This window comes from Manacus candei, unplaced genomic scaffold, assembly GCF_025592945.1.
Source record: "Manacus candei isolate 608988 ecotype Guabito, Panama unplaced genomic scaffold, ASM2559294v1 h1tg000065l, whole genome shotgun sequence".
Classification (NCBI taxonomy): Eukaryota; Metazoa; Chordata; class Aves; order Passeriformes; family Pipridae; genus Manacus; species Manacus candei.
The window spans coordinates 5,484,422-5,504,105 of record NW_026138113.1 but is presented as its reverse complement, the minus strand read 5'-3'; the positions used below and the strand labels follow the sequence as shown (position 1 = coordinate 5,504,105).

Sequence of the window (19,684 nt, the reverse complement as noted above, 5' to 3'; positions counted from 1 at the left end):
GGAACAAACACTGTGACTAAACTGGAGCAAGAGTAAATCCTTTCCCTCGTGGTGTGGGTAAAATGTGTGATTATTTATTTTTAAACCCTTAATTGCACTGTGGGACTCCAGTCCTTGCACTGTCCCGGGCCTGGCAGACCTCAGCTCTATGTTTGTTGTTTTCTTTTGCACCATCAAACCAGGTGTTTGAGAGCTGCGGACTATTTGTAGTCTTGCACATACAATGCTTTTTTTTCCACACAAGACCATAAAACTGAGTTTATAAATTCTTTATTGAAAAATACAATTGCAATATTTTCATACAAAGTGAAGTAAATGGTACAGAATAACAAGAACTGTCTGACACTTCCATAAATATTTTTACAGAAACATCTACATGACTTCTGGACTTCAACCTTTTATTATGCAGGTAAGAACAAAAGATCCTTTTATTTTACTTTAATTGAATTTACAGTGGAATTAAGTCTCAAATTTTCCTATTACTCAGAAGGGCAGGAATGACTGAAAACGGAGGTTTTAGTTTTTGCTTCCTTAGAAAACCTTCTGGAACATGCCTGTGCCACGTTTTACATGGAGAACACCCCCTCCCCAGCAGTGGACTGGCACATTGTACAGTGAGAGTCATTTGCTGCTCTCCTAAGCAGCCTGGTATTTGGGAACTATTTTACATGAAAACAAGTAGTAAGTCTAATATGTGCACCCCTTGCTCATCCTCAGGGGGGGAGAGATTCTCCTAGGCAGCCTGGTTTAGTCCATTTAAAAAAAACAACACAAAACCAAACCCCCAGCCCTGTCCTTTAAAAACGAAGTAAGTACACATTTTAAGAGATGGACAGCATGATCCTGCTGCTGAGTAAGGGGGGGGGGGCAGTGCCTGACTCATAAAAGCAATGAGCATATAAAATTCCTCAAAAAAAAGCACACATCCTTGGCTTCCTGCATTCACTGCTGCACATACATTGAGTTACAATGAATTCTTCATGCCATTTGCTGACAAGAGGAGCAATGGCATGTCAGATTGAAATAAATACAAAAGTCAACTTGGTTCAATACAGAAAGACAGCTGAAGTCAGCCTTTGCAAAAAATATTCACATTTAGAAAGTGCCATTACAAATATACAGCAAAACTCACCTGCCTTAAAAATCATGCTTCACAGCCCCATCAAAAGTGCCACCTTGGGAACATCAGTTCACTCTCCAACATTGCACAGCTCAAACCAATGCACCCACACAATCCCCTCCTTTGTACAGCAAGGGGCCACAGACATGGTAGTTTTCAGGGGCACATGAACATCCAGAATATGGACAGGATCCACTCAGACAACTTCCTTTATGCCTCAAAACAATTATACCCATCATCCCTTTCCCAGCAGAACTGGATTTTGCTAGGAGGTTGGTATGTTGGTGGTAGTTCTTGCAGGAACCAAGACACTGCTCTGGGTGTCTTGGTGTGGTGGCTCCTGTGTCTGATGCACCTCCAGGTGCCTGTCCATGGCTGACAGTGGTGATAAACACAGTGTGAGGGGACTGGTTAGCGCAAAGGGAAGGTACACAGCTGTGTTAGGGGCGTGTTCTCCAAGCAAGAAAAAGCTCTTCAGCTGCTTTTGGGAGGCTGGAGATGGGTCACTTGCCTTGTGAGGAGCTTGACTGGGGTGGGGTCAGGGTGTGAGGACCCAGCGCAGTTGGGCAGCAGTGGGCAGTGGCCGGGGCAGGGAGGGGGCTGAGCACAGTCTGGCTGAAGACACTTGCAAGGGCTCAGTGGGTCCATGTGTGGGCTGAGCAGCCCAGCCCTGGGAGCAGCAGGAAGGGAAAACCTGTGTGGGCTCAGTGAGACCCTCTGTCGTTGGCTACATCTTGAAGCCGCCTCAGCAGGGCCGTGTGATTCTCCTGACAGATGCGCTTGGCTGGGGCTTCAGTGCCATCCTCTAAGAGAATGCCTCTCTTCTTGGTGGGTGTTTCTCCAGTTCGAACCATGCTGTTAATCTCCTTTAGTCTCTGGAGGGAGGAGGGGAGAAAACTAGAATTAACTCTCACCATTTTGTGACTACCTCAGCATAATGTGAACTATTGTCAGGTGTGTTACAATGGGACTACACAGGCTTTATTTGTGGAGATCTGTGCTGTACCCAGCTGACCTTCATCACTGTACTGGTCTTTCCATTACCAGAGTAGGCAGAGTCTTACTCAAACTCAAGCCAGCTTGTTGTGTCACTGCCTGTGGAGTTCAAAGGCCCATCCAGCTTTACAACTTCAGTAGCTGAACTGGCAGTTCAGTGAGCGTCAGGTGACAAAGTACGTGTTGGACAAGGTAAACAAAACATCGTGTTGCAAAATCTACTGTGATTTCACTACCAGAAAGAAAAGATAGAATTAAATATAAAACTAAACTGTAACCCTTTAGTCTCACCTTCGAGGGGCTGCTGCTGAAGTAGTAGAATATCCTCTCCTGGGAAGAAAGAGCAGCCTCGTTTCTGTGTGGTGAGATGTACACGGGGTGGTTCTGGGACAGCTGCACCCGGCGAGGGGAGCTGAGCCGCACGAACGGGTACGGCGAGAGCGGAGGAGAGTCCGTCTGCCCGGGAGGGAAGGAAATCACTCAACAGCTGTACCTGAGCTCAGTGTCACTGCAGCAAGGCTTTTCTGAGTTGGTCACTTAAACGCTCTAGGCTTTTTTCACCCATCTGATACCATACAGATATACAACAAATGTGAATTTTATTATGGTATTGGGCTGGGTTAGTATTTTTTAATTTACTTTTCCAATCTGTCTGCAAGTGACAGATGACACTGCTTAGAGCTGTGTATTTCATACAGGAGGAAACAGCAATTAGGCATTGAAAGTACTTACTGTTTTAGCAGCAGAGTATGTCCTTGAGGTGAAGTTGTTGTCATAAAAACAGAATCCCCTGAATTTGCTTACAGTGAGCTCAGCTAAGGGGACTTCACTGCACCGTCAGTAGAAAAAGATGTTTACTACTGAAAAGCACAGAATTTAACTTACTGCATTTGAAGTGTACTTCAAGGCAAAGTCTTTGATCTGCTCGATGTAGACGTTGTTGTAGAACTGGATGAGGTCCCCCCGCTCCTCCTCCTCGGTGTCGCTGTTGGCACCGGTGAGGCGGGTGGGCGTGGGGGGGGCGCTGCCGGGGTGCGGCACGGGCAGGGTGCTGCTGGAGCGCATCACCGGGCTGGAGTCCCGGCTGCCTGCAGGGGGAGCACAGCTGCTCAGTGCCCGACCCCTCTGCCATCCCACAGCCCTGGGAAACACTGCCTGCGTCTGTTGTCACTGATGCTCCTTTTGATCCCTGAGCTGCCTCTGCTGGTACAGACCACAGTGCTGCGTGTGCACAGACACACACTTGATTTCTAACTTTCCTGTATGAGCTGAGTTTCATCACAATGTAAGGAGACCTGAAACTCCATTTTTCACGCATTTGTGCTATACTTACAACACTAGCTCTTTCATGTTGCCACCTGGCACCATTTCAAGTAAAAAACAATAGTCTTTTGCAGCTAGTAGTAGAAATACTTGGCTTGGTAATACTTCCTGCTAGTTTAATGTGGGAAGTTGCAAAATACACATAATCTTTTTCTCCCCTCCCTGCCACCTCTCTGTGACAGAAAACATTAATATCTACAGCTTATACCATCATCTATTAAATATCTTGAAAACTGGTGGTAGGAATACACAGCACTGCTTCTTTGCTTTCCCTTATAAAAGTTAATTCAAGGAAAATGTGTCAGTTCACCTATTAAGGAAAGAATCTTCAGAGCTGTCAGCTATGCTGAAATCACTGCTGTGACTGGTGTTCCTATCTCTGCAGACAGCCAGCTGCTACAAAAGAAACTGCTGCAGCTCTGGGGGTTCTGATAAGAGTAACTCAACCTGGGCTAGCCCTGATTTCCTCTCATTATCTGAAGACTCATTCTTGGGGGTGTGTGAGCTGAAATCAGAGCTCAGGCCAGCATGGCAAACTCTCAAGCAAAATGCATGTGGGGATAGATTCCAAACTGTCAAAGGTGGCGTAAATATAAACCCTGAGTTACAACAACTCTGAAATGTTACTGATATATTCTTAATTGTGTCCAAGTTTACCACAGGAGCATCTGTTTGAGGTGGAATCACTCACTTCTTTCCTTGTTCCTCTCCTTGCTCCTGTCTGTGGGTGAGTTCTGCTGGCTGCTGCTGTCGCTGCTGCCGGAGCGGCGGCGGCGCCTGCCTTTGATCAGGACACTCCGATAGACCTGCGGGGACAAAGGGGGGTGTCCCCAGGGAAGGGGGATGCACTTACTTGGTCAGCAAACAACTGTCTGCATGAAACTTTGCTGTGCTTCTAGCAGGGGAAAATACAGCCTCCTAAGAAGAATATTATCCAATGGGCACTGCCTCCTTAGGTTTTAAGTAAATATATTTTCTATTTTAGATATAGTTTAGCATATAAAGCTTTCAGTAGTGCAGGATTTTGGACATGACTGCTGTCTTTGCAGGAGAATGGCTCACAGACTGCATCCATTTAATACTAAATGCTACTCTGCAAAGCAATTTGTTCCCAAAATAAACTAAGGCATTTAATAAACTGGAGACCACATTGTTTAATAATAACTGTACTCACGTGGCTCTTGGCTTGCGGTTGTGTCCGATAGCAGCGCATGATATTCTGAAATGATCTGTCTTCATTGGTGACCTAAGAGGGGATGGACACGAAAGGTTCATAGTTTTACTGCAGGGTTTTTCTTTGGGGGTGGTTGTCTGTGCATTGGTTGACTTGGTTTCTTTGAGGAATTGTAATATTTGGAATATTAAGTATTAAAGAAGTTTTTTGTTTGTTTGCTTTTTCTTCGTTCACGCTTTACCTTAGTCATGACATAGATGGCACACATCAGCAGCTGATCCAAGTGTCTGTCCATCATGATTTCAGGGCAGTGCACCAAGGAATACTCAAAGCATGTCCAGATCTTTTGCCGCAGCTCATCAGACACATCGAGTTTGACGCAGAGATCCCTCAGCCGAACACTGGCTAAATGATACACCTGTTGGAATGGAGACTGTGCTCAGGGCCACAGCAACACTGCTTTTCTTACCCAGACAAAGAGTAGCTCAGACTTGCACACCCTGCACAACTTGGGCAAATGCTAAGCCAAAAGAAGAATAAGTGAACTTAAATTTAACTTTTTTTGCTTACAAGACACAGATGTTCTCAGTCCTGGTGCTAGAGCTCAGAAAACCATTTGTTTGATGCTTAAATTCTAAGTTGTCCTGAGCACAGAAAGGGGCCTGCATTGCCTACAGAAACCTGAATAAACCAGGAAGTCTCAAAGGTGAATATCTTCCCTCAGAAGAGCCTTCAAGAAAAGGGACACCTTTAAAAACCTGCTGGCCAAACACAGAATCTACTTCACAACTCCTGATGTGACAGCTGTGGTGAGAAGTGTCCTTCATGAGAAAACTACCCTTCAGGTATGTGTATGAATAATTAAAGGTATATATTAACTTTTAAATTTAATACACTCTTGTTATTACAACTAGTAAGTATATATTGTTAAAATCACTGAAGATTTACCAAAATACAAAGTAAGCAAAGGACAAATGAGTACCTTTCTGAAGAAGAGTGACAGTGAGCCCGTCTTCCGAGGCCTGATGGACGTGGCAGTGAACTGCTGGGTCTGTCTCTGCTCTCCAGGGGAGATCTGCTGAACAGTCAACTGGCCTGGCAACTGCAGTGCTGCCCCAGTCATCTGGGTGTTGAGGGTACCAGCGAGAGCCTGGGCACTCAGAGGCTGAATGGGGCCAGAGACAGCTTGGGGCTGGGCACCTACATTTACTTGGACTGGGAAGAAAGTTATTCCTCCATTTTCATTGGCAATACCTGTAATTTAAGAAAAAAGAGTCTGAAATAAGAGCAAGTTGTGTGGAGGGGGCAGGTGTGTGTGTTTTTGTTTTGTTTGAGTTTTTAGAAATTCTTTGGTAATTCTTTTATTAGCTGCTTATAACTATACACTTAGTATATTATGTATGAAATTGTTTAATCAAAATACTTTGGACTTTTAATCATGAGATTAAAAGAAGATAATGAAGTTGAACTAAGGTTTTCATACTAATTCAAATTTCATTCTGTGCCAGGAGTTACTGAAATAACTGTTTTATAAAACAGATACTGGCAGTCAGAACACCCTCGTGCTGCCTTTAGATACTGATCATCTATTCAAACAATGTTTCCTAAACATCCTTAAACATACTTTTTTCTACCCTGGACAACTGTTCCCTCATCTCCCCTTGGCTGTGTACTAATACTCCGATGGGAACAGCAGCTTTTCCCTGACCTTGTACTGGGATGGTCACGGTTTGCCCGTTGTTGGCTGTCACGGTGGCAGTTGCCACGGTGACCAGGGTCTGGCCAGGCACCGGAGTCACCGACATGGCTTCGGGATTCATGTTCTGCACTGGCACCGTGTTCACCACGGGCTGTTGGGAAACTCTCACTGGGGTCCCACTGTCAGAGGGGCTCTCATTGTCAGCAAACAGGCGTCGCCTCGTAGGATTGGCTGTAGGAGAACTGTATCTGTCATACAGGGTGGCTGGAGGTGAGGAAAGGCCTGTGGATTAAAAACACACACACATATATTTCACTCTTGGTTTATAATCCCTTATACAGATACATGACAGAAATCTAATGCAAACTAAAATATGTCATGCAAAGCTCTTCAGGAAACATTTTTAAAAAATACAGATTGCTTCTAGAGATGACTTACTACTCTTCAATAATGCTGGCTTTTTTTCTAGGTTAATTTATTATGTTTTATTTATTCTAGTGAAAAAAGTTTGAGATGTCACATAACTAAATATATAATGAAGCTTCTATCCTGATAGAAGCAAACCAATTAGAACATAAGGGGGGTGTGTATTATTTAACACATACATATGTATACATACACATACACTGTTCACATACATCACTTTCTGAAAACATTTGACATTTAAGAAGCTTACTTATGTAACTTAAGTCTCAGTAAGTACAGCATGTTATGCTTTTAAAAAAATCTCACCTCTTCCTAGTCCTCCACTTTCAGCACGAACCTCATTTATTCGCCTTGGTGTCAACGGGGAACCCACAACACTGTTCCCAGCAGATTTCTCAAAGTACTGAGGTGGCATTACCTAAAATATTCATACTTTGATTACAGTGTTTGTATCACATAGAAACAAATACATAACAAATTTTTAACAGCTTTTAACAGCTACTGCACTACAAATTTTGAACATCGAAACTCCATGGAGAAAATCAAGAACAGTGAAAAACTTGCCCTAAGCCCAACTAAAACTGCCTAGTGATTGTACTGCTCTGCAAGATCCAGCACTGTAACAGTCTTTCTGGGTCTTCTTCTGGGTGTACTTTTTACCACGTTTCTTGCCTAGTAATCTTTTCAAGTGTAAGTGACTGGTCTGAACCTTCCCTGCTTGTCCATTTTGTTCACTGTTCTGCTACACCAACAAAATATTGGATGAGAATCATCTCTGTTGTCTGTCTCCATTTCAGATGTCTCTACAGAGACAACCATGACCACACCACACTGCATTTACTGCTTCCTCTGCACTGATGGGCTGGTAGAATTAAACTGATATTGGGACACGCAAGGCCTCCTGTCTGATTACAAAAGCTATCTAAACCCCACAAAGATGTGCTCACCTCTTCACAACTAGGAACTTTGTTTTCATTGTCTCTGATTCTGTCCCACAATATGGATTCCCGTTTCCATGCCATACTTTCAAGGATCTGTTCTTCAATATGATTCAGGTGTTTTACTACTTCTCGACAAAGGCCATCCTCTGCTCTAATGAAAACCTCTATTACCTGTAAGGTGGATAATTATGATCAACATAATGTACTTCTTTCATAAATTTCTTATTAAACAAAGATCTAATTCCAATTCCTGATTTTCAAGAAAGAAGAGGCTATTAGAAATATTTAGACTGAATTACTATGACTCAATCCTATGCTGTCATAGAGGTCAGTGAGCACTCATGACTTGATAAGCATTTCTAGCTCTCAAACACATTACCTTATAAAAATGATAAACTGGAATGTCAAATATTTCGGTGATGAACGGGAAGTTTCCAGGTGGGTTATATGTAAAGGTGATGATCTCAAGGCAACAGGCCAGCAGAGACCTGTGAAACACGTCTTGCTCCAGTATTGCCTGCAAGAGTTGCAAATTTTAAAGCTTAATTTACAGGGTAACTATAGAACAATAAAACACTTTTTATTCTGGCTCAACATCAAGATTACCAAGCTTGTAAAAAGTGATGTTATTTTGTAAGGGAGAGAACAGAATCCAAAATGAGCCATCTTTACTCATTAAAAATTTTATGTATCTTAGTGTTTGCAAAAACAAATAATTTCTTGTACCCTTTTTCTTCCATTCAGATGTACTTACAGGCTACTTCTCAGAGATTTACCCTCCTTTTAAATGGCTGACTATTCTGCTCTACAACTGTGTTCCTTTTCTGTAGGTCCAACTTTAAAAATGAGGTACCATTCGATTAGTTTTCCTTACAGATAAGTCAGTGTCTCCCAGTCGAGTCCTCCTCTCCTCCTCAATGACTGACTCCAAGACCTTGTAGTAGAGCATCTCAGCACGACGGAAATGTTTACTGGCAACATCTGCAGGAAGTTTAAAGAGCAGCAGTATTGTGAAATGCAATAAAAAAGTATTACATTCTTCATCTTCAGATACAGAGACACAACAGTGTAGGAGCTAGTGTGGATGTCTATGCTGCTGTGGCTACAATACTTTCAGGACTAAATCAGGTAATTTAAAGTTAACTTATGAATCCTCTTCCTACACTGCACAGACTTGTGAAAGCAGAGCAGAATATCTTTCTACTGAACCCAGATTTTGATGACAATCCTTAACATTGCTATAATATACATGTTTTAAGTTCAGAAAATACATTGAAAATTCTACCTGAATGGATCCAACTTGCACTGTGCAACAGAAAACACTGAAGCAACTAAACTGATAAGAACAGAGTAATAAGGTCTCATTAAGAAATAAGGTCAAGAGCATCTTCCTTAGTTTCAATCCATCTTCAAGCACTTCAGATATCAAGACAATTTTGCAAAAAAATTTTTGTATTTATACTGGCAGGATTTTAATATCTGTACTAATCCGTTCTTGTATGTAACCAAAACTGCTGTGGGGTTTTTAAAGACTACAGTTACTCAGACCTTCCTTTACTATCCCACAAATCCATGCCATCACTACTATTCTTATATGTGAGAGAAAAAGTGGAACACTTCACAGTGCTTTTCATTTCACTTCTGTAGTTCTGGGAGTATGATCAAATTGCAGTGATTTAAGCTAAGGCTGATTAAAAAATTTTATGCAGCATTGAAATGTGCTACGTCCAAAGAACACAGGAAAAGGCAAGAGAAGTAGAAAAGAAACTTGTGCTAAAGCATAACCTGCTGGTAAAATTGTTAATTATAAGAGATGAATATGTTTACAGGCATTTTAATTCTTATCTAGTTAAGCAAAATGTTTCCCACCTTTGGAAAAATTACTGAATTCTCCTTCAGACTGTGTGCTCTGGCAGTACACTTCATGCATTTCTTTTATTCTGTTTGCAATAGATTGAGAAGGATCTCTGGAACATGACCTAAACATAAAAAGTAAACATTTTCAATATACTATTTTCAATATACTATTCCTACTAAGAGCAAAAAAACCTCCTATTTTTATAACATGGTGAAAGCATGAAAATATAAATACATTGCAAAGCATTACAAACACACCCATATGTGTCTAACTGTATAGATACTGTAAAACATCCACAGCATATTCTTAGTATTGCAGACACTGTAGTAAATATGCCCATCTTTCCACGATCAGGGACAGCATTTCAAACAGCAGTTTCTACATGACATAAAAATTGTTTTAAAATATACTGTTCCTGAAGCAAAAGTTTATCTACATGTAGAGTAAGGTTTGTTTTCCATCTCCTATGGTTTTGGAGTGATTTGCCAGATGGTGCAATTTGTTAAGTAGGAAGAAAGGTCCTGAAAATTTTACACTGGCAATTTGAATTTCAAGAAGCTCAGAGCTGTTAGGTTTCAAATGGTGTATGTTCTTATAGCCATCAATCTCTAAGGACAGATGTTTCTGAATAATGTGTCTTTTGAAATGTTTCTCTGGATTCCACTTTACTCCAGAACCTTTCAAGTGTGGCTCACATTTCAAATTACAATGTTTAAGCATGAATGTTTGTTATTACCACCATTTAAAAAATAGAATTATTTGGTTGGTAGAATATCAAACTTACTTGAGTATTTGCTCCAGATTTTCACTGGGGGCATTTTTCAGTCCTGCCAGCATGGTGTGAAGGCGGCTCAAACTGTATGTTGCCATGGAAACAGGTGTCACATATGGGTTGCTCTCTTTAACATACTTGCGGCCAGTGAGTGGGGTTGTAATCCTGAGTGATTTGGACTAAAAATAGAAAAATAAGCACATATACATATGGACATTATTAAAAATGTCATAAAAATGACATAAAAATGTAATATCAACACCTGAAGCCCATCTGTTAAAAGGAAAGAAAAAGAATGCACAGAGCTTTGCCTATGTTAAACAAAATACTCTGCATATGGGACAGAGATATGAAGGAAGGAGAAGTTGGACAGACACATCCAGAGAGCCCCAACAGTTCAGCATCTACCAAACAACCACAGAGACCTGCCTGTTCTGTATCTTCACCTAAAAATCTACCTAAATATCCTCTGTACTGGATTTAATCAAAGAAAACCCAGATGCATGAAGAAATTATGTCTAAAAAACTCCAAAGTAAGCAATGTAATCAATTACAAAAATCAAACTCAGCTATGTTGTGCACACTCCCAGGTCCCCTTGAACAGTAAAGATGGTAATTTTTAGTAGCTGCTTTTCTTCATCAGACATAGACTTACTCAGCTTATTCTCCTTATAAAAACAGCAACATGGACCATGCTATACTCACCCTGTCAAAATGCTGCTGCAAATTATGCTTCACTTGTACTCTTTCAGCTGTTTCCATTCCTGAAGTTGTGTTTAAGCACCTTGTGAGGGTTCCAATTTCTTCATCTGCATCCTCACCAAGAAATATTCGCTCGTCAAGGTTTCCCACTGACAACACATACTCCTCATAGGCCTTGTTGATGGCTTTGCTGCAGCACAAAGGGAAAGATGGAGAAAAAAACCCCTTTATTTAGACTATTTTCTTCAGCTGCTCACAGAATGAACACAGTTCTGGCCTGTGGGCAGTCTACTTCAAACTTCTGACCCTGACTTAGGCATTGGAGCACCTTTAAAATCTATAGTATCTTAAACATGACCATGGCAAGGACATTATTTTCCCTCCATATCTGATGCCTTTCCATTTATGTAGTTGCAGGAAGAACATAATAAAATACTGAGAACTCATATTTGGCTGGAAACTCCCCAAAATTTACACAGCATCGCATCATAAACTACACTATACCATTTTTATACCATTTCAGCAAAAGTAAGTACCTATCCATAAGCATCTCTAAGTTTATAAAGAAAAAAACCACCATCAAACCCAATTTTTTCCCCTCATACTTCCCACTCATCCCATGTGCTCCCACACCTTTTTCATAATAATTCTTTGAGTTAGACACAAAAAAGAAAAAACAAACAAACAAGGAAACATAGAAACATAAGAATCAAAGCAGACATCAGGTAACACCATCCTGAAGCATCATTCCTCTTTCAAACAGGCCTCAGACCACAGCACCTCAAAGGGACTGAAAGGCAGTGCAGTGCAGGATCATCAGTAAACACAAGGCAGCTGGGCTGGGATCAGTGCTAAGATACAGATAACAACTGCAATTGTACCACAGAGAGATACTAATGCAAAGCAAACCACAAATACAGTGACTTACACACTATCTCCAAAGTTTCCAGGATCTAGAAATCCAGTCAGATTTTCATCTTTTCCTTTTAAAAGCTGTAAGACAGTTAAGAACAAAGGATGGGCATTTCATTTTTTGAAAAGGTTTAAAAAATAATGAGTGAGGAGACATTTTTCTACATTTCAAATTTATTGACCTACCTTTTTGTCAAAAAGTTTCCGAATATATGGCTTCCAAAAATGTTCCTTGATACCTTTTGCTTCTAAAACTAATCCATAATGTAATGAACACAGTTTTTCAATGATGCAGGGAGGGTCAGATGATACTTTATAATCCTTACTATGAAAGTCTTCAGGTAGGCCTACAATTAAGAATTCTGTATTATTTGATTTTGCAAATCCATATCCTGTTTTCTTATTAAATTCTATGCTGCAAAGTCTAGGTAGTGTGATATTAAAACAGTAAACTAATTAGTTCCCTTGGAAGAATTATTAATTATGTAACACTCACTCAACTGGATAATGTTATCAAAAGCAAATTTTGAGTTAGAGATTAAAAAAAAAATCAGTGACTGAGTGACGAAAATTAAACATATCAATTCTAACAGAAAAACAAACACTTGTGAACTATAATATCTGAGATAGTGGTCCCAGTTCACATCCAAAGCACTGCAAAGTAAAGGCCAATACTGTTCAGAACTGCAAATGAAGTGCAAGTCTGGAAGGAATTACATCAGAAATTCAATGGAAACTTCTCACCATTTATTTGCTTTTGTGGTTATCAAGTCAACCTACATTTCCATTCTCTTCAGAAAGAGAACAGCAGCAACCCAGAAATGAGAGAGAAGCAAATCTAACACTTGAGCACTGGATCTTTCCCAACTGCTGTGACAGTCTGACCATGTCCAATGATGGTTGTGTCATTATGCACTCTTTCACTGACATTAAACCCTCACTGACTTGAATTTTTACTCTGGAACTTCCTTCAATGGTATTTCTATAGTAAATCAAATCCTTGACTTACTGCATTATTGACAAAATCCACTGGTCTGTTATTACCTACTGCATTAATAGAAATGGAACTGTGTAGCCAGATAAAGAAAATATTAATTCCCATATGCTTCAAACCAACACAGTTCAATTTATTCTCTGCCACACAGATCCACACTCATTTCAGTAGCCTTAGAAGTTCTTGCAGGCTTCAGATAGGTTAAGTTTTTTCCAACATACCCTTAAAATTAGGGTTCAGCAGTTCTTTACGGTTAGGACACTGGAGAGCATTTCCATACACGAGATCCAAAGCACATAACAGGAGATGGTAGGAATTGACCAAGTCATCACTGATCATAGGAAAATTTCCTTCAAAATTAGAAAGACAAAAGACATAAAATTAGCATGGATTTAAATATTTTTAACCAAGAAACTGCTGATATGTGTATTACAATCAATAATGCAGCCTTGGGAACAGATCTGATGACTACAAATATCTGCATAGCAACACAGGCAGTAAAACAGACTCACACTTAATAAAATACAGTGATTGTGAAGGAACTCAAATACACTGTTCTGTTTTGAAATCAAACCTTACCAAAACGTTGATAAACATGCTACTGCAGGCTCCCTCATTCACAGTAATCTCATTAACCAGTGCATAAATAACTTGAAGCAGCACAAACTGCAGAATTCAAACTGCTACAAGGAAGAAAAATGTGTTTCCATAACTCCAGCAGCAGCAGCCCCTCTGCCTGGTGGTGTCACATCCTTCAAGAGATTCTTGCTGCACCTGCCTGAAGCAAATCTTGCTCTAAAGGCCAGTAAGGGGGAAGAACAGGTTCTGACTGAGGCTCTCCTTTTCCCCAGTTTTGCATTGCTGTAAAGACTTGCAAGGAACTTTTAACTTTTGCAAGGCTAGATCCAGGTTTTCAGATGCCCTGGAAACAGCAAACACCTCCTCTTACCACCCCCAACTCTCCAGAATGAATCTGTATTTAAGTCAAAGTCAGATAACTTTTTTTAACAATCTCTTTTCTTACAAAAGTTTTTCTGGGGACATGCTCATTATAAACAGTAATAAATGTAACTATTTCTCTTGTGCTTTAGAGAAGAGTTAAAATGTGCTATCTCTGATTTACAAAATATTTTCTATTTATCACCTTCCTGTCGAAAAGAGTCCTTAAAACCTCTTTGCTCTTTTATCACCTTTCTCAAGATTACATTCAGATTTATTACTCTTTACTGAACTCATTTATGTTTGTGATATTGCTTTAGAGGAGTGGCCATTGCTAAAAATAGTTCTGTAAAATAAACTATATTGTAAACTAATACCAAAACTCAAAATTTCATTAATCTGTATGCACAGCAAGTTTCTATTACTCTTTTAATACTAATAACTCTTCCACTCCTTTTCCCTCCTTTTTTTCAGGTAAACACCAAACCAGTTAACTGAGCCCACTCTGAAGCACAGGTTTAGATTCTTGAAAAATATCTATCATATAGTAATAAACTCACTTAGAATACATCAAAATGGATATATAATTAGAAAATTTTTCTAAACTCTGCTGTTATTTTTCTACCAGTAAAATACCAGTTTGTTCAAATTTGTATTAGATTTTCTGATTCCACGTTTGTCAGAAGGAAAATAATTTCAATGCAGATTTAAACTATTTAAAATAATGAACCCTATATAAAACACTAATTAACTGTATTCATTTATCAGTTATTTCCAAATCATTAAATGGGTCACAACAAAGCAATGAAAATTCTAAATACTATTAGCAAAACTTTAAATCAGTAAAATTCTCAAAGTAACTCTCATAACATAGGCTCAGTTTCACAACCATGGCAATCGTTCCTGTCAGCACAGTCAAAAATAAATCTAATTTCACAGGACCAGCAGTTCCATAGCAATGATTTGCCAATGACATTTCGAACAATGGCTCACTGCTCCCTTTCACAACCTTGTACCAAATAATAATAAACAGTTACCTCGGTGCAGCAGAGATTTTTTTTCTCATTGATTTGAAAGAAAGAAATAAAGTTTAAAGACAAATTCTTACAAATAGTAGGCAAGAACTGCAGTACCACTAAACCAAGTGGCTCCTCTACTGTGCAGTGTGTGCTGCAGGTACAGACAAACCTGTACTTTCTGCATTTGTGAAGCTGAACCCAATGGTCTGCAGGACTGGACAAGCCTGAACCTGCCACTGATGTCTGGTTGCTGTGATAGGGATTTACTGCCACCCCTCAAAACACAGAGGACAAAACCCTGAATACTTAATGCCTTAAATGGTCAACATTTAGTTTCCATTTTTGTGCTGCCACACTTTAATAATCATTTACTAATTTTAGAGTTTACATTTACTGTAAATTTTTCTTTTTTTCGTGAAATTGAATTGGATGGGTTACCAGTGTGGTATTCTCCACAAACTTCATTAGCATGTCTGAAACTGCTCGCTAATTAAGATGTAGTCAATCGATGATATAGTTAATCAAACATATTAACCAACAATTTAGCAATAGGAAGACCCACAAAGTCCCTTTGCACCTTGTCAACTGTTCAATCTTCACGTAGAAGAAGGGAAAAGAAAAACCTGTAATTTTTCAGACTGACCTACTTACTCTCTCAGCTGTCTAACTGTGCTAAAGAAGTGAAGTCCCAAATGACTGGAAATAAAGTACAGTACTAACTCTCACCTTGGAAGTGTGGTAAAACACGCAGCTGGGGAACTTGGGACAGAACACATTCCTTTAGGCTGTTGTGAGAAGGCCCCTTCTCCAAAAGCATTTCTGAATTCAGAAATGCCTCCACCTTTTCTGTGCTTTAAGGACTGATACAAAGTAAGGATTAACAACATCATGTTTGCTGTATTTAATACCTTTCAGATCTCTTACCTTTTGCATGAACAAACAGCACCCAACAAAACTGGAAAACTTCAGTCACAGTACATGGTTGGCGTCTTTGAGAGGAAAACACAGCAAAGACACCCAATAAGTTCAATGAATCAAAACTGATAAAACATCATAAACCAGTCAATAATTCCAAAGGAAAATTAAGCTTTACTACAGCGTGGCCAAAACCTTATACCCTCCCACAAAACCCTGACTGAAGTAATAATGAAAGCTGCACACTGGTTTAGTGCAGACACAAGTGGAACCCTGCATGTAATGGTTCATTTTCACAGCATTCTTACTGTGAACAGTAACAAAGAAACAAAGTTTCCACTATAAAATAAAATATCCACCAGATTTGCACCTATGAAGAAAACCACGGGAGTTACTGGACAGTGAAACAGGCTGAGTTGTGCTATGAGCTATTAAAGCTTTGCAGATCATACAAGGATCACATTTTTCCAGCCTTTCCCATCTTAGAAATATTAGTATTTCCCTTGACTACACACTGATTTGATTGTCTCCCCTTTCCTCCACTCCCCAAATCATAAAAACTTGGCAGCTTTGGGATTTCCTTCACCCTGTCAGATCTGAAATTGAAAAAGAGATTAAAAAATTACTGCAAGCAAGGACAGACAGACCAACTCTAACAGTATAAAGAACTCCTGTGAAAATACAGCCAAAATACAACTAAAACAACCAAGCAACTTCATTATATTTTCCCTATAGTAATGCTCTAAAATCAGGCTGGGAACAACAGAAATGTACCTCTGTTTTCTTCCTCTCTGTTGGCGAGGTTGATCTTCTTGAGGATACCTGAAAATATCCTGAAAAATGGGCTCATACTTCTTAAAAATGACTGCAGAAACTGTGAAGTTTCTCTCTAATCTCTCAGTTCGTTCTCTGAACTGGGACGGCAGATTTGCCATGTCTTCCCACTTCTTCATCTTGTTAAAAAACTCGATCAAGCTGGAAATACCCAATGGATTAGATGTGAAAAGCTGTTTTTCTTGCAGAAATAAACTACACATTTTCAGCAAAAGCGCAATTTTTACTTCCCAAACTACTGATAAAATGATGGTACTGCAAACACGACAAGCACCTCAGAGCCAGTCCTTCATCCATGAACGTGGATGAGCGCAGACAGCTCACAAAATATTTTTAGATCCTTGTTAACTGTGTTAACAAGGTACTCTCAGCAGCTCTGGTGTTTCCTCATAAAGACAAAATCAGCTCCAACAGTCAGATTAAGCTAAAATCAGATTTCCTTCATTTTCCTAAATTATTTATTAACTTAAATAAAACAAACGCTGAGTCCTACGATGCTAAAAATATTCTACAAAGTATGAAAAACCCCTAAGTTTTAGCAAATTACACTTGGTAAATTTGACTTTCATTCATTTTTTTGCTTCTTTATCTACACTTTCAGCGTTACTAGTATTTGATAGCCTAGATCACAGAACAAATTTACCTACATTCAATTCCCTGAATTTCTGATTTGGAAAACAAAAATTTATAGAGGAACACTTTTGCAGTGTTTGAACCAACAGCAATGCTCCAACAGTAGAGGAAATGGGAGAAAAAGTGCATAATAACATTACCTTTTTTTTCCTTTTTGGGCTTATCTACTGAATTTTTAGAAAACAGATTGCTAATAAATAAAGCCAATTGTTTCAGGAAGCTTCTCTTCATTGCTTTGTGGACATACACATTTGACACAGATTTGTTTATCAGATTCTGACAACGCTTTAGTTTCATTAAGCAAGAACACGTGAAAAATGAAGTTTTCTTACACAAAAAAATTAGATAGATTGTGTGAATATTGTCACAGCCAATTAAAAATGGTTTCTGATGTGAGAAGTTCACACTTAGCACACTCCAAAAATTGACTGTTCTTCAGTGCCTGGCTTCTTTCTCCTTTGAGAGAAGGAAGTCAACCTATTATTTTGAAAATCAGTGTTTTTAGAGCATAGTACTAAGCAAATGGAACTGCCTTATCCCTGTGGCAATGAGCTCTGATACAAACATGCTAGAGATATAAATTCTACCTTTAAAGCAGGAAACAAGAAATACATTTAGCTTTTGCTCTCTAGTTCTAAATTTCACAAGCTGATAAGCAGTCTTTGAGATTTTTTAAGTGTCTAAAAATCACCAAAAAGAAAAGTTACCTTTGCTCTGAACAGCGCAAGATTCTGGTTAAAGACACATAATTTCCCTCAGCTGTCCCTCTGCTCACAGTTGGAATTGCTTTCCTGCAAGCCACATACAAGGCACAGGCCAGCCAATGCATGTCGTTTCCCTGTGAATCAAAACATCAGGCATTTAAAAGACTTCACTGAAAAGGAAAACATACTTTTCAGCCAACCCAACTCCAGGGGAAAGAACAGTGTCCTAAACAGATGAAGTTCAACCAGTGACAAAGTTGATTTGCTGTTTCAAAGTTCTGCTGTGCTTTGTGTTTTTAACCACAAGAAAGCAGGTGCTAAACAGATACTTAATACCAAACTGCATCCAAACTAAAATTACTAGTTACCATCACTAATTTCATCCTTGACCCAAAGCGTAGCAATGTATTTTTAGTGTTGTTCTTCTCCTGTAGCATTTTATACTTCCCTGATTTTTAACGTAAAAAAAACCGGCTGCATTTCCTTGCTGCCAGAACATTCCTCTGCCCTGAACACACAGTGGGAAAAGAAAAACATAAGTTTCCATTTTGCTCTGTACTGCACAGCAGAACAATTATGCAGTCTGGTACCTAAAGACAGAAATGAATTCTAACGAACACCCGAAATTTTATTCCTCCTCTTCGATCAAGTAAAAACATTTAAATGGGAAAAGGATGGACAGAACCAAACTTGAATTCGATGCTGTGGTTTTTGGGCTATGTGGTATCGCGGGGCCGGGTGAGCGCACACCTCCGGGGGAAGGGGCAGTATCAGTATCCCCTCCGAGCATCCCGGCCCGGCAGCGATGCCCACGAGCAGTGTGCGTGTGACAGAAGCGCTGTCAGGGCAGAGCAGGATCCTCCTCCCTCCGCAGGGCCGAGCACCTGCCCGGGTTTGGGGCTGCCCTGTGAGCGCTCCTGGACGGGCAGGGCAGCGCTGGGAGCTCGGACAGACGCGGTTTATCAGCAGCGCCACCCCCGCCGCTCAGCGCCCCCGATAAAGGCGCCTCCGAGCTCCGGGCGCGTCCCCGCGTGTTCCTGTTTGCGAGAGCGACGTGACACAACCCTTCACCCTTTGGCCCCCGGCCCGGGCTGTGCCGCGGCCAAGCCGGCCCCTAATAAATAACTAATAAATGTTATCGCACCTGCGCTGGGCACCTCCGCGGGCCCCGCGCTGGCCGAGGCCGCTGTGCCGGCGGCAGAAGGGCCGCAGCGACGGGGGCACGTCTATTTTTAACACCTTTCCCCCGCTACGGCTCGGAACTGCGATGTTTTTTCCCGGGCGATGCAAAGGAGAGGCCGCCGCGCCCTCGGGGCCGCCCCTTCCCTCCCGCCTCAACCTCCCGCCGGGACCTCCCCGGGCCGGCCGCGACCCCCCGCCCGCCGCCCCTCCGGCACCTCCAGGGTGTAGTTGCGCCTCATGCTCTGGTAGCTGAGCCAGGCCTCTGCGCGGGCGCGCTCGTCCATGTTGAGGCTCCTGCAGAGCTCCTCGTAGCGCTGTCGGGTGTCGCCGTCCTCGCCCGGCGGGGACGGGGCGGGGGCCGCGCCCCCCGCGGGACCCGGCTCGGGCCCGGCCGCGTCCTCGCCCGCCATGCCGCGCCCCGCCGCTGGGGGGCAGCGCCGCGCGCGCGCACCGCGCCTGCGCCAACGGCCCGCGCCTTCGCATCCAAACACCGCCGCGTGGGCCCCGCCCCCGCCGCGCGCCGCTCCCGCTAATTGGCCGG

The 19,684-nt window shown here is 41.2% G+C and overlaps 1 protein-coding gene across 2 annotated transcripts; it reads right to left on the bottom strand.

Moving 5' to 3' along the window:
• Positions 1-254: 254 nt before the first annotated feature.
• RBL2 (RB transcriptional corepressor like 2) lies at positions 255-19,580 on the bottom strand. 2 transcript variants are annotated; one of them, XM_051805851.1, is made up of 22 exons: positions 19,359-19,580; positions 17,965-18,095; positions 16,565-16,765; positions 15,800-15,864; positions 13,139-13,267; positions 12,110-12,270; positions 11,940-12,004; positions 11,015-11,201; positions 10,322-10,488; positions 9,549-9,658; positions 8,554-8,660; positions 8,059-8,196; positions 7,686-7,850; positions 7,045-7,156; positions 6,322-6,594; positions 5,596-5,867; positions 4,855-5,031; positions 4,614-4,685; positions 4,131-4,245; positions 3,002-3,204; positions 2,408-2,572; positions 255-1,995 (listed from the first exon to the last, which is right to left on the bottom strand). In XM_051805851.1, the coding sequence occupies exons 1-22, from the start codon at positions 19,551-19,553 to the stop codon at positions 1,825-1,827; spliced, it is 3,381 nt and encodes a 1,126-aa protein (XP_051661811.1). In that variant the 5' UTR covers positions 19,554-19,580; the 3' UTR covers positions 255-1,824. The 2 variants fall into 2 exon arrangements, with proteins under 2 accessions (XP_051661811.1, XP_051661813.1); XM_051805853.1 differs by lacking the exons at positions 255-1,995; positions 2,408-2,572; positions 4,131-4,245 and having other exon boundaries at positions 3,064-3,204.
• Positions 19,581-19,684: the final 104 nt, after the last annotated feature.

Coding starts and splice junctions, on each gene's coding strand:
- RBL2 (XM_051805851.1), bottom strand. CDS start 19,553: ATGGCGGGCGAGGACGCGGCCGGGCCCGAGCCGGGTCCCGCGGGGGGC. Junction 11,202..11,939: donor GGAAACTTTGGAGATAGTGT/GTAAGTCACTGT, acceptor TTTGTGCTGCAG/CAAAGCCATCAACAAGGCCT. Junction 4,246..4,613: donor AACCGCAAGCCAAGAGCCAC/GTGAGTACAGTT, acceptor TTGTCCCCGCAG/GTCTATCGGAGTGTCCTGAT.